At 42.2% G+C, this 25304-nt stretch overlaps 2 protein-coding genes across 5 annotated transcripts in view; both read left to right on the forward strand.

Moving 5' to 3' along the window:
- Positions 1 to 1049: 1049 nt before the first annotated feature.
- Positions 1050 to 3293, forward strand: LOC124998039 (THAP domain-containing protein 6-like). Of its 2 annotated transcripts, none has more exons than XM_047572161.1 (6): positions 1050 to 1320; positions 1485 to 1593; positions 1840 to 2032; positions 2147 to 2248; positions 2380 to 2590; positions 2707 to 3293. In XM_047572161.1, the coding sequence occupies exons 2-6, from the start codon at positions 1514 to 1516 to the stop codon at positions 2820 to 2822; spliced, it is 702 nt and encodes a 233-aa protein (XP_047428117.1). In that variant the 5' UTR covers positions 1050 to 1320; positions 1485 to 1513; the 3' UTR covers positions 2823 to 3293. The 2 variants fall into 2 exon arrangements, with proteins under 2 accessions (XP_047428117.1, XP_047428118.1); XM_047572162.1 differs by having other exon boundaries at positions 1488 to 1593.
- Positions 3294 to 4327: 1034 nt separating this feature from the next.
- The window catches only part of usp31 (ubiquitin specific peptidase 31), a 29781-nt gene continuing 8804 nt past the window's right edge, over positions 4328 to 25304 (forward strand). The window contains exons 1-16 of one of the 3 annotated variants that reach the window (XM_047572353.1): positions 4328 to 5501; positions 5705 to 5839; positions 6062 to 6156; positions 6253 to 6345; positions 7324 to 7459; positions 7783 to 7930; positions 8506 to 8686; positions 8781 to 8892; positions 9077 to 9171; positions 10189 to 10266; positions 11445 to 11574; positions 12378 to 12497; positions 13298 to 13523; positions 13623 to 13781; positions 13989 to 14141; positions 14752 to 16115. In XM_047572353.1, coding sequence (XP_047428309.1) covers positions 4977 to 5501; positions 5705 to 5839; positions 6062 to 6156; positions 6253 to 6345; positions 7324 to 7459; positions 7783 to 7930; positions 8506 to 8686; positions 8781 to 8892; positions 9077 to 9171; positions 10189 to 10266; positions 11445 to 11574; positions 12378 to 12497; positions 13298 to 13523; positions 13623 to 13781; positions 13989 to 14141; positions 14752 to 16115 — 3750 coding nt within the window. In that variant the 5' untranslated portion in view covers positions 4328 to 4976. Of the gene's footprint in view, positions 5502 to 5704; positions 5840 to 6061; positions 6157 to 6252; positions 6346 to 7323; positions 7460 to 7782; positions 7931 to 8505; positions 8687 to 8780; positions 8893 to 9076; positions 9172 to 10188; positions 10267 to 11444; positions 11575 to 12377; positions 12498 to 13297; positions 13524 to 13622; positions 13782 to 13988; positions 14142 to 14751; positions 21224 to 25304 lie in introns of those variants that run through there. The other 2 variants (XM_047572351.1, XM_047572352.1) reach the window with 2 other exon arrangements.

Consider the following 25304-nt stretch of genomic DNA (forward strand, 5'->3'; position numbering starts at 1 on the left):
AGGTCGCCGTTTAGATCAGCGCATTCTGCTGATGAGAATGTCAGTTGAGCTTGTGTACATATTTTCGTTTTGGTCCATTAGCAGCTGAATCGAGTGGTGAAAATGTTTTGCCATCATCGAACTGATTCTAAATTGCACGTTCACAGCCTCTCCAGTCTGAACGCCAGTTAAACTGGGGCTCTTACCCGGTACCTTTTAAGCACCTCATTTTTTTTTACACAGTACTACTACTGTTGTCTAGCATGTTCACTGGCAGGCAGAGCTTCGCGTGTATTCGCAGCAACAGATGCAGCCTGTCTTTTCTTTTACCGTGCTTTGTGTGCCTCCCCCAGGCTGAAGAGTGTAAAGACAAAAAGTAATCACTTACTCTTTTCTTTTTTGTTGCAGCATTTAATTAAACCTGGGACATTGTGTACTGCGCATTTTTACACCAAACAAATCATCAGCATGAAAGTTCATCGAGTGAGATCATTCCTGCTTCTGTGACTTCAGGGTTGTATTAGAAAAGGAACGCAAAAGTCTGGCCATGAAAATGTTCTATACTGAGCAGGAAAGGGCTGAGGAGACTGTAAAGCACACAGCCCACATGCTGTTTTTAGCTAGGTCTTCACAGGAAATGCTGTCTACATGGAACTTCTTTAGGGTGATCCGAATATTGTCCTTGAATGTAAGTGAATCTTTAAAAATGACTCCGTTACAGTAGTCCAATAAGCCATGACAGTAATCCAGCACATCAGCAGGACCTCAAGTTTAGTGACGCTACCACTAATGCACTTTCAGATTACTGCCTCCCTTTGTCAAACTGTCACCATGAGGCAGTGAACGAGCGCTGCAGGGTTTCTTTCATGAAATAATTTATCTGTTAACGGGGAATTTCTTGGTTGTGTGTCAGTTAGTAAAGCTAGATTATTGGCTATTTACTGACTACTTAAAAGAAAACGATTTAACGAAAGAACATTTTATACAGCATTAATTTATATTGAAACTGCGCCTCTAACTTTGGTCCAGTAGGTGGCGGTAACGTATGTAAACCTGGTTGTGCACTGCCCACTGAAACAAGAAGAAAAAGAAGAAGAAGACGAGGCCCTACAGGGGAGAGAGGAACAAACTGAAAACAGCAGTACAGAAAGCAAAGTAAAGTTTCACTGTAAAGAACCTCCCGGGTGAAAATGGAAAGATAACACGCAGCTATCTGATTAGGCAAACACATATGTACGAACACGCCGCACTGACTGTGGGGGGAGGACGTGCCTAAAGCGTCGCCATCTTGGTACAGTACCAGCAGAGGCGGCGGCGCATGTAAACCAACGAAGGAAAGAGGTACTCCGCAATCATGAAATAAAATTATGCGCTGACTTTTGGACCGATTTCCGAGTGTTTTTATTTGTTAAAAACGTCACACGTGTAGCTATAATAGGTGCTTTGATATTTTAAAAAAATGTTGGTTTTGCTGCCTAAATACAAATTCTACTTAATGTTATCAGCAGACGCGCTCCTGAAATAAACTTAAAAGATGCCGGACTTCTGTGCTGCATATGGATGCTCTAATGAGAGGAGCATATCAACCAAGTCTCGTGGCATCACTTTTCACAGGTAAGATGCCAGTAATGGATAATATATAGTGAGAAAGTTAAACTCCCACAGGACAGAGAGAGCATCGCAATGGTGAAACAAGCAGCGTCCGTCGCAACAGGAAAAGAAAGAAAAAAAGAAAACAGACCTTTGCAGTAATCGATCGACTAGAATACAGCATCTAATAGACCTAATAATAATTAATGATGGAATTGTTTTTGTCGTAGACAGTTCTTTATCTCTGGCTACTCTTCTCATATTTTGAAGGTTTCCCAAAGACAGTATTTTGAGGAGACAATGGGAACAGGCAGTGCAACGAAAAGATTTTGTGGCAACTGCCAGGTCGTTGCTCTGCAGCCAACACTTCAAGCCAGAGGAGTTTGACATGACGGGGCAAACTGTCCGTCTGAGACATGGAGTCACACCGTCCGTCTTCAACTTCCCATCTCATTTACGAAAGGTGTGTGTACTTTTCTAAACTTTTTTTTTTCCCTGCCTTCATGTTTAGGAATAAAATACAGCGCACTTTCCGCAAAACTTTTAAAAATGTTGTTTTATGTTTCTTACATTTTAGGAAGTTGCATCAACGACAACTATGGCTTCGATAAAAGCAGAAGAGAGCCTGCCAGTGGACGTGCCTCAGTATTCATGTGACACTCAACCTCATTCTAATGTCGTGAGTGATTTCTTTTTTAGCCACCTATTTTAGACACACTGAAATACACATACATTAAAACATACTGGAGTTGTATATGTCTATGTAAATGAGTGAGTGATGAGTTCCTTTTTATCCCCCTTTTCCACTAGGACCACAATTATGCTTTGCCTGCCTCTCCCACTGCTCTAAAGGCCAGACTGGGAGCAGCTCTGGCTAGAGTGGAGAGTCTGGAGCGCGAGAAAAGAAACGGCATGATCCGGGAGCGAAGGGCGAGGAAGAATGTGCACACGCTTCTAGAGGATCTGAGGGAGAAAAATCTTATAAATGAAGAGCTGAAAGACAGACTCAAATGCTTCTCAGGTAAGATGGAAATGCTAATTTTTTATGCGTGTGGTCTGTGTTAAACTCTCTTCTTTATTATTTAAAGGGATCTTACTAATAAGTTTATGCTTACTCAATTTCAAATCTTCGGGCAGATCTCTTGGCGAAGAAGAAAAGAAAGAGCCGAAGAAGAGCAATGAGTCCACCGGAGAGCAGAGGGAGTTTGCCGTCGCACTGCACCTTCACGGTCCAAAGGCATATGGTTTCCTGAGAGAGTCTCAGCATCTTCCTCTTCTGCGTCCCCGTACATGACAATGATATTCTATATGTTGCCTGATTGTTAAATGCATTGTGAAGGACTGAGCTGGCAGGCAAATTCTGAAAAGTGGGTTTTCTACGTCCAAAAAAACTTGCGAGAAGAATATATTTCAACAAAAGCATAACAAAAATATAGGCCCATAAAAAGAGGTAAACTTAGCAAAACTGTGCTTAAGAATTCAAACTTTACAGTAAATTAACTGAACAGCCAAAATGGACCAGCATCAGGGAACAAAGGTCTCTTCTGTGTCCTGCAGCCTGCAACAAAGTCAACTCATTTATTCGAACAGGCCTTCTCAGTTCCACTGGAGAGATGAGGGAGTTTCTATTTACTGTCATTTAAATATACTTATATGTTTGTATATATATATATATATATATATATATATATATATATATATATATATATATATATATATGAATTGTGTTTTATTTTTATTTTAACAGTTTTGTACAGTGTCCTTGACTCCTGAAAGTCACCTGTAAATAAAATGGATTATTATTATTGTTATTATTATTGTTATTATTATTCTTAAAGTCTGCGTCCTCAGGGAACCAGAACACGTCTGTAAGTTTCTGCGAGCCATTCTTACAGTCTGCCCGTCACAAAGGGTAGAGACAGCAGATCGTATGTCTACAATAATAACAATGATGGTGATATAATAATAACAATGATGATAGTGATTATATTGCTAACATCATCGTTATTGTGTTAGTGACGATGACAGTGATATACTAAAAAATATAATGATAACTTTAATAATAATAAGCAATGCTAGGAAACCCAGCCTATAAATGATGAGTCAGGGAACAGTGTCATCATAGCTCTAACCAACCTGAGGACCAGCTGTACTCGCTACACATCAATTCTCAAGGAGCACTGGCATAAAAGCCTGTACATTATATTGTGTTTGAAACTATTTATACTTTTTATAGTTTCATTTTAGTAATTTAGTGGTTTTAGACTGTGCAAAAGATAATAGCAATTATATATATAATGCAATACAACAGTATATAATAGCAATAATAATATAACGATAAAAGTAGCAACTACAATAATTTAGTAATAATAATAGCAATAATATCACAACAATATGTCTGTCTATGTTTTTATCTATCTCCCTTTGTGTCTGACGTTTGCAACGAACAAACAAAAATAGCTTGACAAGTGAATGATTTATGGTGACTTTAATTGTGTAGACACATCATTCCTCATAATGCACTCAGGAGTGAGTGAGCAGCACTGTACCAAGATGGCCGCCCTGTGGACACATCGCTCCAATGAACTGCAGCATGTCTATGTAATTAGGTACCTGAAGGGAGCAGGGTTAATGGATAGGATTTAGATTTGTTTTTGTTTTTCTTTTAATTTGGTTTTGTTTTATTAACGTACTGGGTCACACTCCGGTCCGATAGGTGGCGGTATTGCACCTTTACCTTGGTTGCCAGTCGCCAACCAAACAAGAAGAAGTAGAAGAAGAAGAAGTAAACGGTTGTGCTGTTTAGTAGCTTAGCCCGAATGTGCCTCCAAATGTGCTAGAAATGTGAGGTTCACCGAGTTTGGTCCACGCTCTCTGCTTTGAATGTCACTGCCCGCGCACCATGGCGGACTGTCGGTGGCTTTCGGACGCTGACATCTCCGCTGAAGAGGACGGGTGCTGCTCTTTCTGCTGCTCTTGTTATTGTAGCGAGCGCTAGCGTTAGCGCGATTAGCCAGCGCTGCTGTTTTCACTCCAGCAAAACAGATGTTGATTCATTGCTGCGGCCACCAAACCGCAAAAACCGCTCGCAGGGATAAACAGATGACCTGAGCAATGTCTAAGTTACATTTCTCGAGAAAGTAGGCAACGGGACCAAGGCAGTTTTAAGGCAAGGTTGTAGTGCACGATATGCTAACGTTATTCGAAAAGTAAAATTGAGAAGATGGTAAAAGTGGTACTCGCTAAGGTTAGGTAACACACCTAACGTTGCCTGCAGACGTGCTTCATCGTTGAGCCGGCTGGTTAGAGCTGTCTACATGGTCTGAGATGGAGCAGCAACTAAACAGTGACACGGCTCTCGAGTTCCTCGGCGCATCTGTCTGAGTTGTACCCGCGGAGGGGAAATCATGTCTTGCAAAGCCGCATCCAAGGACAAGAAGTCGAGCTTCAGCAAGAAGCTGTTCAGGCGAGGCTCTGTGCGCTCTGTGGGTAGTTTTATGAGCAAATTCTTGCGGACACTGACCGCCTTGTCACACTTTGGGTCTGAAGTACAAACCGAGGACGACAAAGATGATGGAGGATTTTCCACTTTCAAGTCTGGAAGCAAAGATGTGCCCATGGAGGACGGGGACCTGGGGGCCTTCCTGTCCGGGGACAGGATCCCTGGGGTGTCGGGTCTGAAAAACCACGGCAACACCTGCTTCATGAATGCAATTCTGCAGTGCCTCAGTAACACCGAACTCTTTGCCGAGTACCTGGTGCTGGAGCAGTACAAGGGCGAGGAGCTGGAAGAGGACAAACCCAAGACGAATGGCGTGCATCTGCAGAAGAAGGGTCCTCTGGAAAAGGGAGAGGTCACGGAGCAGCTGTCGGGACTTGTGCGGGCTTTATGGACGTTTGAGTATACCCCCCAGCATAGTCGGGACTTTAAGGTAAGACACGTATGAGGCAAGACGAGACAGACTTTGCATTTGGTTGTTGGGTTCTTTATTCCAGAAACATTTGCATGTGAGAAACAATGGTCAGGAGCTCTTGTGAATAAACATTAGCCTCACGAACTGCAAACTTAAACCCATTTAAAGACGGTTGTGGTTCACGCTGTAACTTTGGGCACTGCTTTGCTGGTTTGTTGCAGAACGCTGTGTCCAAAAACGCCATACAGTTCAAAGGGAACGCTCAGCACGATGCTCAAGAGTTTCTGCTGTGGCTGCTGGACAGAGTGCACGAGGACCTCAACACAGTGAACCCCAACAGCAGGCCTGCTCTGAAGGTGAACCTCGAAGATATTTGTACACATTTGGGACACGGGTCGTAGTTTCAGCGTTGGACGCCTGTGTGTTGAGTTTTGTGCCTAAGCTTTCCCGGCCTTGCTTCCTCCTGCTTTCCCCCTGACTGATCAATACGATTCTATGAAGTCTGGATGCACCCTGGTAGAGCAGTATTATTTATGACATGTACGTCGGAATAAAGCCTGTTTGTGTTTGTGTCCCAGCCGCCTATTGAAGAAGACGACCAGAGCATAGAGGGGCCGTCTCCGCCCCTCTCAGCTGGGTCCTTTGTGCAAGAACTATTTCAGGCTCAGTACAGGTAGGTAGGCTTCATGTCGGCTAGACGCTTTAAAGACTGACAGCCTGACTACACTGCCCCTGTGACATTTTAAGAGATTTAATCCTCTCCCAACAGGTCTTCCCTTACCTGCCCACATTGCCAAAAGCAGAGCAACACGTTTGATCCCTTTCTCTGTATTTCCCTACCAATCCCTCTGCCACACACACGGTGAGTTTCTCTCCGGTTCTCTGTTCTAGGACAGGGAGTGATCAGTTAACAGTGCTCAGATAACAGGTTCTTCCATATTTTACTAAGTGAATTTGAAGCAATATCAGAAAACACATTGTATTTAAGATCTTCAAAGATATAAAATACCTTTCGACTGCCTGCATGTGTGCGGGGGAGTTTGTTGACAAGTTTACGAGGCCATGAATCAAATGGTGCGTGTCTGTGTGTGGCTGCAGAAGAAGAATGTAACCTGCTTTAAATGGCTGAATGTGAGGGCGCAGCAAACAGGTGTGGAAGGAGCATGCGCTTCAGAGTTTCAAATCAAAACAAACTGCAGAAAGCTGGACATTTTTGGTTTGGCTTCATTTAACGTAAAACAATAGATGCTGCAGGATAGCATCCGCTTTCATGTGAGTGAGTAAGTGCTGCAAAGGTGTGTGGGATAAAGCCCTCTGCACATGCATTGGAAGTAATTAGACACTGCAGCTGCGTGTCCTTTCAGCATGAAGGAGGTCACTTGTGACTCAGAGATGACTGAACCCATGTTTACACGTTTATGTGAACTTTAATATGCTTCTTGGGAGGTTTGAAAGTAAATGGACTACAGAACACGTTGTCTGGGCCACATATGAGCACATTCAAATAAAACCACACTGTACGTGTGGTCTTATTGGATGGGAGAACTTTTTATTATTTTATAGTTGTTGACTAATAAGTATTAAATACATATCATGTGAAAACATGTCCGTTTTTTGATTGTTGTGACTGTAGGTTGCAAAAAGTTTCAGTTCAAAAATCCACCATCAGTGTGAAGGAAAGTTTAGCATGTTTTAGACAGTCAAGGATTTCACACAACATGCAATGATTTGTATCTTTCCAATCACTTTTGAGTTCGGCCATCAGGTTGTTGATACCCCCCTTGCTTATTAAACCAGTGACGGTAGCTGTATTTTATTTGTGTGTTATCTCTCCTGCCAGGCCCCTGTATGTGACAGTGGTGTATCAGGGGAAGTACTCTCACTGTATGAGGATTGGAGTTGCTGTTCCGCTCAACAGCACCGTCTATCGCCTCAGAGATGCTGTGTCACGTGAGACCAAGATCCCAATGGACCAGGTACTATTCCTGTCACTTATCAGGATCTGACACAGCGACGCTGTATTAAAGGCTCAAGGTGTCTGCTTGTAAAATCCATTTCTGCCTCTGAACCTCATGAACCCAGGGTTTCTATAGAGGCAGTTGGAAAAGTTAAACACAATTCTAACACATGTTCTTGCCGCCGCTATAACATCTGCGTTAACATTAATGAGAGTAAACAGACGGCTACGGGAGGAAAGGGTGTGTCTTTCATATGACTATTGCTTTGGAAGTAACAATAGAACATTTATTTAAAAACTAATGACACGTTTTTAAATTGACTTCTACTTTTTCTTTTTTAGTTTGTGTTGACGGAAATGTACTATGATGGCTTTCACCGGTCGTTTTGTGACGACGATGATGATCTTGACATCATTCAAGAGAGCGATTCCATCTTTGCCTTTGAGACACCAGAGACCTTCAAACTGGAAAACATACGCACAAAAAGAGGTAACTAACTGTTCGATATTGTGTCCACCGAGGAACGTGTTAATGTATTCCGGGTGACGGTGAAATGGAGTGAGAGATGGACGGGTGATGGACAGGTGAATTGGTGTGGAGTCTGCTGTAATGCAGGAAGGTTATTTGACCGTTGTGGTGAAGTGGAAGCAGAGCCGTTGCCAAAGCTTTCTGCGTACCTGTTACGGATACAACACCCTAAAATTACTTTCCTCCATAAAGCGTCTCGTCTTAGCCTTAGACATCCACAGAAAGATGTGAGTAAAATGGTCTTTTAGAAGTATTTTATACATATGGTTAGAATGATTCCCATGGATAGCTGAGGAGAGAATGCAAGGCAGACCCAGGTTTTTCTAGAGAGATTACATATCTCATCTGGTCTGGAAACGCCTCGCGATACCCAACGAGGAAGTAGAAGACATTTCTAAGAAGAGAGACTTCTGGAATACCGTTCTCAGCCTGTTGCCACCAAGACCCAACCTCAGATAACCGAATGACAATGAAGCATGTATATTCAACCTTTTCCACACTTACACTGATATGATATGTCTTTCTGTCTTTTGCAGGAAGTCTTCTGGCAAACCTGAATCATAACAACTTGAAGTACGGAACAGAAATCGGCAGGACTCCATCTTTCATGCAGGGGGCCATGACGCCCGTAACAGCATCACCCAATAAAAACCTGGGGCCGGAAAAAATCATCCTTTTGGTGTGTAACAGAGCCTGTACTGGCCACCAAGGAAAGAGGTACTGAAACCTTCTTATGGCCAACAACACAACACAGTCATGGTCTTACATGTTGTCTCTGGCAAACTATAATGGGTCATGGGCTTCTTCTTAGGTTTGGCCTTCCTTTTGTACTGTACATGGAGCGCACTGTGACCTGGGACGCTCTACAAAAAGAGATCCTGGAGAAAATGCGTCACCTTTTGAGACCTGGGGTCTACATTCAGGTAGGAGGAGTATTGAGTCTGCCTCACATATTGAATGAAAGGTCAATGGATGATTGAGTTAGCTGCCGGTAGCAGAATTCGCTGTGTGGACGGATTCATTCTCAAGACTGTGACATCAGTCAAATGGTGAAATGACACAGGGAAAAAGTAATGAACGGTGGCGCCTTCATGTCTCACTCTGCAGGTCGGACCTTTCAGTCTTCGTGTGGTCGGCGTTGTTGGCATCACCTACCTCCTTCCCCAAGATGAGCGACCACTGTGTCATCCAACCGTTGAAAGGTCAGTTCTAATAATGAATTTCATAACCGCTTTATCAGAGATGTGAGAAATGGCCTAAAATATGTATTGGACTGCATCTTGAATTTAATTTAACGTAAGGAGTAGTGATTGATGAGGCTTAATACACAGAATATAAAATTAATGTTTCACCCCCTTACAGCCCATTTAAATGTGCATATTGGTTTCATAGTTCTTCATCTTTTAGAGGGATTTTACACATCCTATATTTTGCCTCTGCCTGAAGCTCAGTTGGAGCCAGGCAAACATTTTGTTCAGTGGGATGCAGCCAAGGAAATGCAGTCCTGCCATAAATGATATTTAAAACCCATGTGTCTATATATCTTCTATATTGATGCCTGAAGGTTTTTCGCAGCATTAATGTTAGTCTGTGAAAGGGAGATGGCTTCACATCAAGGCGAACTTTGTTTTTCCATATGCACACAGAGTTAAAGACAGATAATCTTGGGTAAATGGGGCAATGTCAAAATGACATCAACCTCCTCCTTTAATCTTGCCTCTGCACACAGGCTCCTCGCGCACACACACACGGGTAGACAGCATGCCCTGACACGATTTAGGTGTTTGTTAAAGCACCAGTCGAGCCTGTTTTTATAATCCACATATTTCTACAATCTTACAACGAGTCGAGACATGGATCAGCCGTGTCTCGACTTGTCCGTTTTTCAAAATCAAAAGTCTGTTTTTGTTGTTACTGTGAACAATCACTTGTCCCTTGTGGATAATTACAATGGTAATTGGCATTGTGTTCGTCTGAACAACCTCAATTAAGGGTGTTAAAAAGGAGACATTTCATTCTTCGTTCGTTACAGTCACTCTGGAGTAATTCACACTCTAAAGAAATTTAAAAAAAAAATAGATTTGTAGAAAAGCAGCTGTGATACTTTAGCCAGAAAATATTAACACACGCCCACGGTGTCCTAAAAATAAAGGGCCTTTCACTGATCAAAAACACCAGCTTCAACCATTTTTTCCCCACTGATTCTGTTTTCACTACAGAGCGTACAAGTCCTGTGGACAAGGGGGACCGCCACATGTGAAGATTGTGGTGGAGTGGGACAAAGAGACCAAGGACTAGTGAGTGAACAAGATGATTATGTGTTGCGCCTCTGTGCCCGTTCTGATTTGACATTTGATTGCTGTAATCTGGCTGTGCTAGGAACTCCGCGTAATATTCAAAATGACTCACGACACGCAAAGGCTCAGAAGACTTGTTAAACCGGCCACTGTAATGGTTCTCCTTGTAAACACGATATTGAATGTGTAATTTCATCGGAGGCCATTTGTCATTTACTTCCGAAACATTCTGAAAGGGAAAAGAAACACGCGTAAAAGTTGCATTAGTGTGTATCAGTCGGGACAGAGACAAGACGTTGCCTAAAAACACAAAAAGTGTCACGTATCTATAACCGAAGGGTGACCTGAAAATATTCGAAGGTCCCAACTGAGGGCCCGAGGTGTTGCAGAATTCCTTCCTTGATGGTTAACGGCTCAATGTGATTGTCACATACAAAAAAAAAAACGTACCCTGACATCTGTGCTACTTTCGCTGTCAGTTTAAAGGCGTGGTTTTTTCCAGTTGGATGTGTGGCAGTATTTCACTAGGATTGATAGTGACAGGCTTCGCTTTTCGCCATCAGGTTCTGCAACACCTCAAACTTCACAAAGACAATTTTTCAGGGCCCTGCCTATTTTAATCCCTTGAATGGAGGCACCTCCCGGTATTATTCCCCAACTGCTGACCTTCACACATGTTCTTGAGCTACCAACCAGCGTGCTTTCTTTTTTTTTTTTTTTTGTGAAAGAGTTTTCAGCCAAGTAAAAACCAAAGTCTGAAGTTCCGACCCCACAATCAGGCACGTCGGCTCTTATTTTCCCACTTATGCCAAGCACTAAGTCACGCGGTTAACACACATGCACAAGCTGGTCAGATTGAAGACAGAACTTCAGCAGAAGTCGACTGACTCAGACTTTCATGTCCATTCTTGGTTGATGATGTAGTTTTCTTCGAGTCTTCCTGAGTTCTCATGTAGTTCATGTTCGTACAAGTGCGTATTGTGGAGCAATTCAAAGCCTTCTGCTGTGCTGCTGGGTGCAGATCACCTCAGGAAACTTGGATTCAATTAAAGGTTACTCGATAGGACTAAGTGTGACAATCCCCAACAATTCTGCAACTCACTTTGATCCCAATCTGAGGGCCAATCCTATGATTCTCACATGCCTTTTAATGAAGACTGTGCTTTGTGCTCCTGCAGTCTGTTTGGACACACCGAGGAGGAGTACATTCCAGATGCTGAGAGCGTCTATCTGCACAGAGAACAACATCATCAGCCGCAGGCCTGCACCCTTGCCCAGTGCTTTCAACTCTACACTAAGGAAGAGCAGGTAACGATTTTTAGGGCCGATGCCGATTTTTCGGAGCCGATATTTGGAGCCAATACAGCTTTTTCTTGCACCATACCATTTGGACAACAGATGGAAACATTTATAAAACTCAGAGAATATTTAACACTCTTATGGATGCAAACTAAACGGGCATAAAGACGTAGAGCACAAGCATTTTCCATCTTACAGCTGCGTGTGCTCTGCTAGCGGGGGAGGGGCTATGTATGGGCTGCACGTATGTATGGGCTGCACGTATGTATGGGCTGCACGTATGTATGGGACGCAGTGTCAGCAGCGTCCCCAGCAAAACAGGGCTGCCTGCGTCCGTCTGTAAATAAAAAAGGTACAGTATAATACAAATACAGTAAAATACACAAGTATCAGTATCTCTATGCAAATCTCTAGTAACGATCAGATTGTACATTGCATACAGTCAGCAGTTTGACATGAGAATACGAAACATACTCCTCACTGACATGTGTCAAGGCAAATTGAGTTTTAAGTATAGCATCACATGTATCTCATCTCTAAGGGTTTATTATTCTTCTACTGAAGTTCAAAAAGCTTTTCTCCCACGACGGAGTCGCTGTGCACTGAAACCCCAATGCCATGTTTGGATTAAACTAGAAATTCTAGTCCAAGGACTTGCATATACATTGTGGTTGAACTCGCCTGCAACTGCTCTGGAGGGGAATAGAGAGACTGTAGAAACCGTGGGCCTCATCCTGTTTGAGGCTCGTTTTATAAGCTGTGCGGTTGGAACCCGTTCGTAACGGCTGCTCCCTTGGATGTGTGTCTCTTAGCTGGCCCCGGACGACGCTTGGCGCTGCCCCCACTGCAAGCAGCTGCAGCAGGGCCGCATTAAGCTCAGCCTGTGGACGCTGCCGGATGTACTCATACTGCATCTCAAGAGGTTCAGACAGGTATTTGAGCTCATCTAGATGCTTGACATGGAAATGTGAAGTCAGTTGTCCTTTTAATTATCAGAACCAGCGACAAAATGTGGATATTTGCACCGGGCTGTTTCTCTTTATAGTGTTTGTGGGTTTTGGGCACAATGTGATGTTGGAACGGGCAAGAAGCTGGATATTAAATGTCAGCGCTTCGATTGGTGCTGCCTGAAATGTGTTTTTAACAGTTGGTCCAACTGTAACCACTTACAGGCTAATTTATTTTGGCAAAGTTCAAGCAGTGGCGCTTTTGTTTATTATTTAAAAGCACTGGCTTTTACGGAGATTCTGCCCACTTTTAGTAAAGAGATTCTGTGTTAAGCCATCTTCATTTTCAAATGCACTTTTATGTGAAAGCAATTTATGTCCACATTCATTTTTCCAAGTTCTATTTGTAGAGACTTGTCTTCACACTTTTAATAAACCTCTTCTTCTTCTTTGCCCTAAATTGTCAAACAGCAAAACTGCCAGTACTGTCGTTAGGACAGAGACCGTTGGATGGCAATGATCAGCTATGACTGGATAATTTAACTTGATTGCAGATGATGTCCAAGGACATAAAGTTTCTTAAAATGTTTGTGCTACACACAGATGGTCACTGTGACCAAACGTATAATATATTATTTTTCAGTTTGTTATCAATTTTTTCTTTTATCATTATCTGATTAAATGAACATTTACACATACTGGAGGCTTTGTTTGGACGGAGAACATCTATTTTAGTCCAGGCAAAAGGGGATAACCGATTAAACCATCTCGTATCCTGGCTTCAGGAGGGCGACCGGAGGGTCAAGATGCAGAACATGGTGAGGTTCCCGCTGATGGGGATGGACATGGCTCCTCACGTGGTCAAGAGAAGCCAAAGCAGTTGGAGTTTACCTTCCCACTGGTCGCCATGGAGACGGTCCTACGGCCTGGGAAGAAATCCCGATGACTACCTGTACGACCTGTATGCTGTCTGCAACCACCATGGGAGCATGCACGGAGGACACTACACCGGTAATGCAAAAGATTTGTGCTAGTTTCTGTGAAAATTAAGAACTTTGTGCATTTGTTATCCATTTTTAACCCATTCATCCCCTTTCTTCGTCCCAACAGCCTACTGCAAAAACTCCATTGATGGTCAGTGGTACTGCTTCGATGACAGTGAGGTTTCACATGTCGCTGATGATGATGTGTGTCAGCAGACCGCCTACATACTCTTCTATCAGAGGAGGACGGCTATTCCCTCCTGGTCGGCTAACAGCTCTGTTGCTGGTCAGTATTTATTTCTGTATTAAGAGGGCCATAAAGGGGTCATTCATTTTATTTATGTATGAATTTCAAATGATTTTTTTGTCCATAATTATTATGTAAACACATTTCTAGCCCTTTTCTACACAAGGAAGTCAAAATGTTGTCAAAGTTTCTGAAAAAGAACTAGAAGAATTGTCACTGACTGTGATCTTTATTGTCTTGACACAGGATCCACTAGTTCATCCTTGTGTGACCACTGGGTCAACAGGCTGCCTGGCAGCAGGCCTGCTAGCTTGGCCTCTGGAGCCTCGTCAAGGCGCACCTCTCTGGCTTCACTGGCTGAGTCAGTCGAGTTTCCAGTAGAACGTAGTGAAGATGACGGTGAGACAATGTTTATATTTGTTGTCTTTTAATTTATTCAAGGTGTCAGATTGTAGGCATTCATTTAATTGCACTGCATCTGACTCATATTTGAAATTTTTAAGTTTAGAAGTAGCTATTTGTAAGTCTATCCACTCACCTATTTTCACATTAAAGATTTAAATCACAGGTGTCAAACATAGGGGCCGCGGGCCAAAAGTGGCCCACCAGATGGTCTAATCTGGCCGTTGGCATGAATTTGCAAAATGCTAAAATTACATGTAACACTACAATTTCTCAGTGAAAATAACTGCTACTCTGAATTTTTCCAATGTTTAATTCAGAGAAGTGGACAGAACGCAAAACTGAGCAGACAGCAGTGTGCCTAAATTGCACTTATTTTTCTTTTTTTTGAAGGATAGTTTATTAAATGTAAACATTTTCCTAATTAAGTTGTTCTTCTTTGCACTAAAAGAAATTGATAAAAAAAAAAACTCAACTTGTCATTACTTACAGTTTATTATGCTGTCATCTTACTGGCCTGGCCCACTTGTCGTATAATGAACGTGATATGCAAGATGTTCATTACAAAATGAAAAATACATGAAAAAGGTGTTTCCTCATTTTTTAGGAGGATTCTCCGTCCGCCCTTTTGTGAGAAGCATTCAGCGTCAGAGCTTGTCCTCCAGATCGTCCATAGCTAGCCCCCTGGCCTTCAGTGACAGTGGGATAAAGCCTTCCTGGTCTCTCTCTGCCAAGCTGCACATGAGATCCAACTCCCCCTCACGGTTCTCCCTGGACTCTCGATGTTCCCCTCCTCTAGAGAGGATAGGAGAGGCATGCGATGACAAGGTTTCCACGTCCTGTTTTGGCAGCTACAGTAGACACGAACGATACTTCGGCAGCAGGACTCCCTCGTCTGCGATGGAGAGCAGCTTCAGTGACCAGGACAACAACAAAAGGTTCTTAGACATGATGTACTGCAGGGCTCCCACCCCAGTGGAGAAGAAGAGCGCCAAAAACGAGCCAACTGAAAACAACAACCAGATTACAGCTGTAGACCAAAACGTACTCCCCACCCAAGCTACTCCTTCCAAAGAACAGAAGCGTAAAAGTAGTATTGGAGGATTCGGCCTGAAGACGGAAAGCACAGGTTCCACGAAGAATTCCAGCAAAGCGGAGCAAGAGAAAACCTCCAAAAAACGATTGTGCGCAACCCACAAGTCCGAGACGTCTTCCAGTACACCCGTGAAAGGCAAAAAGCCGAGCAATACTAAAGAGAAGAGTGTAAATGCTAAGAAGAGCACCTCAACGCCCAGTGGGACTCCCTCCAAAACAAAGGAGTCCACTCAACCTCTAGAGGCGACGCCACAACATAAGCCATGTGTCCGCTCCACTCCTCAGTCCTCGGCTTCTCCCTCGCCGACCTCGAAGAAGAATTCCAGCGTCACTGAGAAAAGCACGGTAAGCAGCCGGAAGCGCCTGGTGGAAAGGAGCTACAGCCGAGATTCTATGCACACAAGCCCTCTGGTCGACAACCTGCGAGGCAGCTCAGCGGCTCGCTCTTCGCTTTCCAAGGGTGGAGAAAGCAACCGGCCCGAGAGGAGATCCGTGAGGAGCTCCAGCAGCAGCTCTTCCGTCACTAGTCTGCGCTCACCCAGCGTGTCCACCAGGGACCTGCAGCGGAGCAGCAAATCCGAGGAGAAGGGGTTGTCGTTCTTCAAGAGCGCCCTCCGACAAAGGGAAAGCCGCCGGTCGGCTGATCTAGGAAAAAGCACCATGCTTACCAAAAAGGCCTCCGAGAGGACATGCAAGCAGAACGGACAAGCCAAGGAGCCGGCTGGGGATAATGGAAAGACGGGAGAGGCGGGTTCTTCGCAGACATCTGTAGAAAGCAATGGAGGCGAAACAAAGTCAGAGACAAAGGAGTCTTCCAAGCCCCCCAGCTCTCTCAGTCGCACTCTATTAGGAAAGTCCAAGTCTTCCACTTCTGAAGTAAGTTGCAAGTCTCCTTCGAACGGGAAGAAGCCCCTCGAAAGAATGACATCTTCCCGAAAGCTGTCATCTAGCATGCAATCTCCTGCACGAACAACACAGAGGCCTCAATAATACATCGATAGTAGTTATATTAAACAGACGTAATGCAGCTAATTTCTTTGTGCCTGAGTTTCAGTGAGCACCAGATGTATTCGAGACCGTTTTTTTGATGTTATGGTTTTGTTCACTGGCGTTAGATGCTTATATTGGTAGCGACATCATCTATACCTATAGTGGCACAAAATACTTGTGTAGTATACTGTCAATTTTGGTACAGTTACAGTAGAGAATTTTCTTACCTATTAAACCTTTAGGTAGGGTTTAGGTGTAATTTTAAAGTAAAGAAATGTGGTGGAGGATTGTTCAACTACAGCTCAACTTCCAATTTCCTCCTGGAATCCAACTTGATTTAAAATGCAGCAAGTTGTACATTAAAGATTAAGGGTCTAAGAAACATTCACCCAGTATACACCAACAATGCCTTGTCTTCTAGAGAAGCCTTTTAACTGATCTGGTTAACATGAAAACAAGCTGCCTGGTTAAACGAAATCCCTCCGTTATTCTACAGGCGTTTAAAACCGCAAAGCAAACGAAACCATAACATCAAAAACAGCCTCTTCCTAACGCTGAAACGACGCAGATGATTTCACACACACGCAAAGGAGTTTCATTCCGAGATATTTCTGTATTCATTTTCATTATTTTAAGCCTAGCAGTTTAACCTTCGTTTTTCAAACACTTTCCTGTTCACTTTCTGTGCTGGTTCAATAAGGGTCTTATGAGGATTCGGGGTAAAAGATACGAGCGCGTATAGTAAATCAACAAGCAACTTCACGTTTTACGTCTTGAGCTGATATGTAGCAGCAGGAACAAACTAGTCTTTATGGTAAATATTAAAAGAGTAGTTGGGAAATGCATAAAAGGTGGCAGGGGCTGGACCAAAACAGAAAAGAACGAGAAACGATTCTAGTCGGCCTACAAAATTGAGAAAGATTTCCAATATTTTAAAAGTTTATTTTTTTTAATACTAGTACTTTTTGAAAGAAATGTATTTTATTAACTGTTTATTGAATTTAAGTACATTTTCCTTAAAATGGTGGCGTTTTTTGGAATGAAACCCTTTAAAATCAAAGTATATAAATATATGTAGATGTGTCTGTACAGATATTGACAGAAAGTATACGGTATATAACCCATTTTTTTTTTCTCCTCTCCATAAGCAAGATGAAAATAATCTTAAGCGCCTTCTAATGCTGTACATGGAAACAAGTAATTGCCTTTGGCAAAATAGTAGTCGTCTACTGTATGCATCACTGAGTAGGAATGTCGGTTCGCTCGCACTTTGTATAGATAAAGTACTAAGATAACGATCGTGTAATTCTTGTAATAATTTCAAGACATATCGAAAAGTAGATTCAACAGGCCTTAGACTTGAAATGGTAAAAGGGTACATTCATCTCAATGTTTCAGGGGTCATTTTCCAGTAAGAAGTCACTCCTTTATTACTCCTGGTGCTTTAACAGGCCACTGCTCCACTGGCACTGATGTTTCTTAAACGAACATACCTAAATAACCACGTTCAGAACTGTGACCACGCACTTCACTGAACTAGAACCCTGTTGGCAGTGTTTATCAAAACCTGTGGTACCTCATTGGAGAACACTATACTTTGCCATTTTTTTTTTCTCCTTCATCAGAGCAAATCAGAATATTCACAATGAGCCATTCGTTTGATCTCAGAACCACATTTATACCGTCGTGCAGCAGTTGCTGTCCGGTCACGGATCATGTATGTTGAGCTGTCAGAATCTGCATGGTACATTCATTTTGCAGTACAAACAATAGAAGCGTTGGCCAAATAATATCCCTGCACTTATCACGAGGCTCGTCTCGAACGACCGCACGTATCATCGAATGACTTTCCCACCCGCGATGGCAATACTCATAGATTAGATACCAGCATAGTATACGTTTTCAATGAATGAATGTGGTTAAAATCAAATTGTAGAGTAGTTTTTACTTCCGACGTTGGCATGATCCTCGAGTTTTTTCGATCTACAGTGTTTCTTTTCTTATTTTTCTGTCGTATTTATCAGGTTTACAGTGGTTCTCAGATGGTTTCAGAGGAAACGCCACTCGATTTTAAACAACTGTGTGTTATTTAAAGGCCTGGGCGAGACTGGAGCGCCTCGGAGCTCAGTGTGTTTACAGCAAAACGGCTCTGATTGGTTGCAGGACTATCAAAGTGCACGCAGAGGGATTTTTCTTCTCTGCATCGGTTCAAACACATCCCATAGTTGAATCCAAATGGTGCGTCACCGGGCTACAGCGGGCTATTACTGTGACACAACTTCCAACTCCACATGGCATCGTTCTGTCTGCAGCGGCAGGAAAAAGTTTAGACAAACAGCATCCTCGTGATAATAATTGTCTTTATTGAACAAAACCGTTAAATATTTACAGTTTTGGTGGATAAAGTATGCAAACCCTTATTCAGTAACCTCTGAAAATGGAACGACACATTTTTATGGAGTCTTCTATGGCTTCCCAATCTGCTGCAAACCTTTCCTTTTATGTACGGAGATACTGTCGCAGGCCATAGAAATAACACACGGCCGTTTAAAATGTGGTGGCGCTCCTGTAGCTGCTCTTTTCTACTTAACATTGTGACCTATCAGGAATACGTGCATGGCACTTTGGATCAAAGCAGGACAGTTTTATGTAAATTTGGCTTCTTTTCCTTTTTTTTTTTTTTTTCTTCTTTCTTTTTTTACGCCTGTTTTGAAGCCTGTAATTAAGACGTAGCGGGGTGTTTCTGGAGCTGGATCGTACCATCACACGTCTGTGTCATCTAAACGACAAACAGCTGATTGGGTCATCCATCCGTTCCCGTAGCCAGGCGTTAGGATGCCTTGTCACTTTACGTTTCATATCGGAAACATGGGTCAGTTAGAAATGTGAGTCAAACTATATATACATCGTTTGTAATATATGAACACGAATCATAATTTGAGGGTACCTTATCTCCAACGGAACATTTTCATTTTAAAACTGTAAAACACTATTTTGTTTCTTTAACCACCACATTGCAGAAACTATTATTAGGTTTCTACAACACATAGTTAGATGAGACGTTGTAGTTTAGCAGATTAAGATGGAGCCTAAAACTATAACTGAAGAGTACTACAGAGTCAAACCTACTGTAGTACTTTTTCACTCTTTTCATTTTCTTATTAGCGTATTAGCTTTTTACATGGCTCAGACACACGTAATGAAACAACGCGTGGCGTTCAGTTTAAGAGAAATCTTCCGTTTTCCCTCCGGCTTTCTCCACTGCAGTTATCGTCTGTATTTCGTTGTGAACCTGTTGTTAATGTACAAATCCGAGAATGACTAAGGAATGCAGTATTGCATGTAAACGCTAATGCATGTCTTTTATTATCTATGCAAGAATCTGCAGCTGTGTCGAGTAGAAAACCAAGCATGGCTGGTATATTCCATCTCTTCCTTTGCACACCATCCCCACATTTAGAGACTAAAACACGGAACATTTCATCCGCACTTAAAAGAATTAAAAACAAAAAAAATACATATATATATCTCGCCTATATAAAGTCTATTTAATGACATCATGGCTTTTAGCATTCTACCATTTAAAGTTTTCTCTCACTTGGTTTTCTTGAATTTTTTTCCATCTGTGCTCTCTGGGTGCTCCCGCCACAAAAACCGGTGGGTTATTGTCCTTGTTGTTTGATATTTCCTGTTGTACACCAGCAGAGGCAACACTATGGATGCGATAATCTCTATGTGGTTACTAAGTAGACTCATCGTGTGTGTATGTGTTGTGGTAAAAAGCCTTCCATTAGTTCAGTTAAGTCCTAACAGGTTGGGAAACCCTGTTGCCATGTTCTCGACCGCATCCGAGATGTGATCAGTCAATATAGAAACTCAAATATGTATATGTAGCTAAACGCAATAAAGAAATATTTATAGTTTTATAATAGAGTGTGTATTGACGTTCAAATTTTCAGTTTTGTAACGTTTACGCCACGTCAATCATTATGTGATTTTTTTTTCTTTTCCAAACTGGCAGTTTAACAACAACCAATAACTTCTGGTGTTTTAAAGCTCTTGACTGGTGAAGTGGGTGTAAAACATTAATGGCTGTAGTTGTTAAAATGCATAAAAGTCACCCCTGCATTTAAGCTTAGAGAATCCCGCCTTGAGTTATTGTCGCAGCGCCTCTTGTTTGCCGTTGTCCACCGAGTCACAGAAAAGGTTTTCCGAGGTAACAATGAAAATGAATACTACACCCAACAGGCTGGAGTACATTTTACCACCGAATTAAAGTCGCAGTTAAAGTGAATTACTAAAACCCCGCGCTCGAGCCACAGATTTAACGTTCTGCAGATACTATAGTGCTTCAGTAATAGAGCTGCGCGGACTTAAGTGGTGTCCTTAATATGTCTTTAAGATGCCTTCGAGGGCTTTTTTTCAAATGTAAACACTACAAATACTGAAACTTCCCAGAAGCCTTAAGCGGAACAAATTGTAACGGTTAGTTTGTTTCTTCACATGATACAGAAACTAAGAAGCAGTATATAATGAATGAATGTCTTGAGTCTCATTTTTATTTTTTAAGCTATCAGAAAAGAAAACACTACAGTGCTTAATACGCATTTCTCATTTCTTTTACATTTTGTATGAACATTTTTGTAAAATACGGTATGTTGCATTTATTGAGATTTCTTTCTACTGTGCTCTCATTGTGCCGAGTTTGATGAGGTGTCATTTTATTTTGTCACTAAAGCCTCTGTTCCAGTGTACGCCTGCTCACTTTTGTTTTTATTGGTTTTTGTACGACTGTATCGACATTCAGTAGTTTCTCGTTCATTAGTCTGTCAGAATCTTTCATGTTAATTTATTTGTTTCTTTTTTTATCATCATGTATGCACTTTTATTATTTTTATTTTTTTCTTCTTCTAAAGGACAAATGTGTATATACTTTGTTGGTTTACCCATGCAAGTACAAAAAGAAAAATCTGATTAAAAACATAGAAACTGTTGACGCCTGTCCCTTGTCTTTGAGGTGTGAGTTATGTTTGTGTGGCCACTAGGGGGAGCCTTTCTCTAAGAAATTATAAGGGCTCAACAGGACTCTATACAACTAGAACAGTAGCTGCTGGATTTCATTGGTTAATAGCGACACATTCATACAGCATTAAAAAAGAGTATTTTTTTTTTTTTTTTACTTATGATTGACAAAGTCAGAGTAGCCTGTCATCTATCCTTCTATCTAGGAAATAGAGTAAACGCTCAGTAAACACTTTATGATCTGCAACCTAGTCTACTGACTCAGCTATCACAAAATAAGCTGTGCCGGCATGAGACACGTTTTAAAGATGCTGTATCTTAACGTCCAGAGATCCCTCTTTTATCCGGTTAATAAGCTGCTGGGCACTGGTGCATACGGGCCACACGTATCTAACCGCTTATTGTCTCGCCGCTGCAGAAGCTGTGCATTCTGTGAGATCTCGAGGCTGTGCAGCACATGAGTGGCTCCAAAAATTTCTGGACGGGCTTAATATTCCGTACCTTTTCCGGGCACAGAGCGCGGTTATTGCAGCGGCTGCAGGCGGAAGCACGTCTGAGCCGGCCTTTCGCTCTGCGAGAAGTTATCTTCTGCCGTAACTTAACACCTTGAACCCCTGCGTCAGTGAACCCTAACCCTGGAAGTAAAAGTATCTACAGACCAAACATTTGGCCTGTAGGTACAAAGTGAGATTTTCCCTTACACACCAGCCTTGAGCCGTCACGTATTTTTATTACATCAATTATTTAATTTCTATCTGGACTGGTCATTTCACTTTGAAAAGTAAAGATACAAGAAGAAACACGCTCATGAAACTGACGCGTACCTACGCCGTAGACATTTGGTTGTATTTTCATCTACCATAAATTAATTAGAAATGGAAAAAAATGACAAACTCCAAAGAAAGTTGTGACCGTAGACAGATGCAAGAAAAAAAAATGCATTGACGTGCGTGTACTTTCTGTCACTGTCGACCAGTCATCAAGATATCATGAATGCTCTACTACTCTCTCTGTGTATTTGATGATCATCAGCATCTCATTTTATGCTCTAAAACACATTAGTCAGTGAACTCTTGGCTGAGATCCACCTCGTGCATTGTTTGGATCTCCCTCGCAAGCAGAGGATGCCATTTACTCCCAGTCTCCCTGCTTTCAAAAGGAGTCGAACCAGCGTCTGACTCCCCTCTCACGATAATATCAGTCTCCCGAGGTACAGTGGAGTTACTTTAGCAATTCGCCTGTGGTTTTATCTCCTCCGTCCCCTCTTTTGACTCCACCCGGGAGAGTGCAGGGAAATCAATAATCATTGATTTTAGAAGGCAGGAAAAGGAGGTTGGAATTCAGGGGAAGGACCGGGCGGAGACAGAGACGGAGAGGTACCGGCTGAGAGGTGCAAGATCCTGAGCATAATATGCATGTGCTGGCACAGATAAAGGTCACCAACATGAACCTGTCTGTAACAACACATTATAACGTGTCTAGGGCTCACAGCCGCCGCTGCCTCACACGCAAAAAGAATAATGGGAGCAGTGACGTTAACTCTTAACAGTGAATCATTTTCCTTCAATAAAGAGGAAGGTATGTTCTGCGCATCTGCAGCTAACTCCAGAGAGTATTTGATCAAATTAGTTGAAGTATCTACATTATAGCCACGGGCTATTATACTGGGGCCCTTAGGCAAAATTGTCCATTTAATGCTCAATTAACATTGTTTTAAAAAAAACATTTTGTTCAAATTAGCTTATTTTATCTTCTTTTATTCATTCATTACCTATAACTGCTCGTCCTCTAGCACAGGTGCGCAACATATGGCCCGCGGGATGACTTTGTAACTGCAATTTTTCCAATATACAAGTAACTGTTACTTCAAAGTTTCACACAGTTTTATTGACAGTTGTGGCTATAACACAACACTGAGACATAGAAATGCAGAAATTGCACTTCTTTTTCTTTAGAAATGTCATTACATGTTTTGTAATGGTGCAGTTCATTAAATTGTGAACACTTTCATAACGTACTTTTTCCATTAAAACAAAGGGAAATATTCAGTGTTGTCATTATTTATAATACCCTATTGTGAAACTGGTCTGGCTCCTTTGAGATCAAATTGGGCTGGGTGTGGCCCCTGAACTAAAATGAGATTGACACCAATGCTCTTGTCCTGCGGGGGAGCTGGAGCCTATTTCAGCCATCACTTTGCAAGAGAAGGGGTACGCCCCGGACAGGTCACCAGTCTGTCACTCCCACGCACACCTACGGCCAATTTAGAATCACTACTGAACCTAAAATTCACGTCTTTTGAACGTGGGAGGAAGCTGGAAAAACATGCAAACTCTGTCCTGTCTGTTCAGCGGGTTATAACTCACAACACTTCTTTCAGTGAAGGATCAATGTTAACCCTTCTAGTGTCCAATAAAATCTCTAGAAATGGCAAACACCATTACAATATTCTATAATAGCGCTGAAGCAGACTGGTCTGTAAGTGTTAACACTTCCTCTAGCTTGCTAGCTAGTTACTGAGTCGCCATTTTAAAGTGATGTCATTGACTACGTTGCACAGTTGGTTAGTTTCTTCAGCTACTGAAGAGAGTGAAGTGTTTCTGGTGCAAATAAAATTGATAGACACGTCAAGTCTGTTATAAGCTGGACACACTGCTCTGCTAGCAGTTTCTTCTAACGTATTCATTGTTTTGAATTGTGCGATGTTGTCATACTTTACTACTTTAAAAGGGAAATTAAACCTGTGCTGCTCCCAGTACTGTGAATTAAATAACACATTTGCTAAAGTCAAATGTTAAAAAGTTGCTAAAATGGAAGGTTTAATAAGTTTTTTTTTTTATATATAATTTCTACCTAGTTTGCTAGCTAGCTAGCAAGTCGCCATTTTGAAGTGACGTCATTTACTACGTCGCATAGTTGGTTAGTTTCTTCAGTTACTGAAGAGAGTGAAGCATTGCTGGTGAAAATAAAATTGAAAGACATGTCGAGTCTGCTATAAATCCACTTGGCTATGGTTTCGCACCATTATGGCTTAGGAACCGAGCAGTGCTACCGCCATGAGTGGAAGTGTGGGAGCCGGTGGTTTATGGAAACAAAACTGACCTGACTGAAACAGTAATGAAAAATGTTATGTGCATAAATATTATTTGTCCTACTGCAGATGTCGTTGAATTAGAATTTTATTTGATTCATTATGAACATGGTGGTCGTAAATAAAGTGCACCAGTGCACCAGCATAGTTAAGGACCAATCCAAAAAGTTTACTTTCATCTGACTGTGAATGAAAGAACATATACAAGAAGATAATATAAGTCATGGATATGTCATGCAAAGGGATTGAGTGTGCAGAGTTGCATCAGGTGGGTGCTCCTAGGGAGCTCTCCTACTGTCATTAATAACTCAGCACATGGCCACTGTTGTAGTTTTAATTTTGTCAGCCTCCAGTTGCTTGTCTTCCTTGTTACACCTCTGGTTTTGATCCTAAACACTGAAATATTTCACTTTTGATGTTCATTTTGAGTTGCATCCCATCTAATCTTTGAGCATTTGTTGCGCTCCTCTTTACAGCAGCCAATTAGTGGCCCTTTTTCTGTTTGTTTTTACTATAATGCTGCTTGTCTGGGATTCTTTCTTTACCCTCAAGACCACTCAATCAACCTTCACAGGGTAATGTTCAAAGCAGGGCAAGACGGCAACAGACTTTCACTACAGAGAGGAAGAGCTGTTTGATTTCTATTGCAGGATTCGTCTGGGGTCCGGCAGGTCAGCGGGGCTGACAGCTTGGAGATTGATAGTGGAGATCTTTCCCAGGCGGAACAGTGTTGGACAACATGAGCAGTGATCCAAGGCATCAGCGAAGTGGGTGGAGGAGGTGGGGCAGCTGCAGATGTGGCGTATTGCTCAGTGTGTGTGTGTATATGTGTGTGGTCTTTTGGTTAGAGGCCACGTCCCCTCTCTCATCAGGGCTGCTGAATGGTGCACAGTACCTGCACACTTAAATCCCTGCACCTGGGGACCCATCGATGGCTCAAGACAAGGAAAATTTCAAAGGAC

The sequence above is a fragment of the Mugil cephalus genome, chromosome 20, assembly GCF_022458985.1.
Source record: "Mugil cephalus isolate CIBA_MC_2020 chromosome 20, CIBA_Mcephalus_1.1, whole genome shotgun sequence".
Lineage (NCBI taxonomy): Eukaryota > Metazoa > Chordata > Actinopteri > Mugiliformes > Mugilidae > Mugil > Mugil cephalus.

Excerpts from the sequence above, each read along its gene's own strand:
- LOC124998039 (XM_047572161.1), top strand. The coding sequence starts at position 1,514 with ATGCCGGACTTCTGTGCTGCATATGGATGCTCTAATGAGAGGAGCATA. Across the intron at positions 2,033-2,146 it reads TCCCATCTCATTTACGAAAG|GAAGTTGCATCAACGACAAC; the intron begins GTGTGTGTACTT and ends CTTACATTTTAG. Across the intron at positions 2,249-2,379 it reads CTCAACCTCATTCTAATGTC|GACCACAATTATGCTTTGCC; the intron begins GTGAGTGATTTC and ends CTTTTCCACTAG.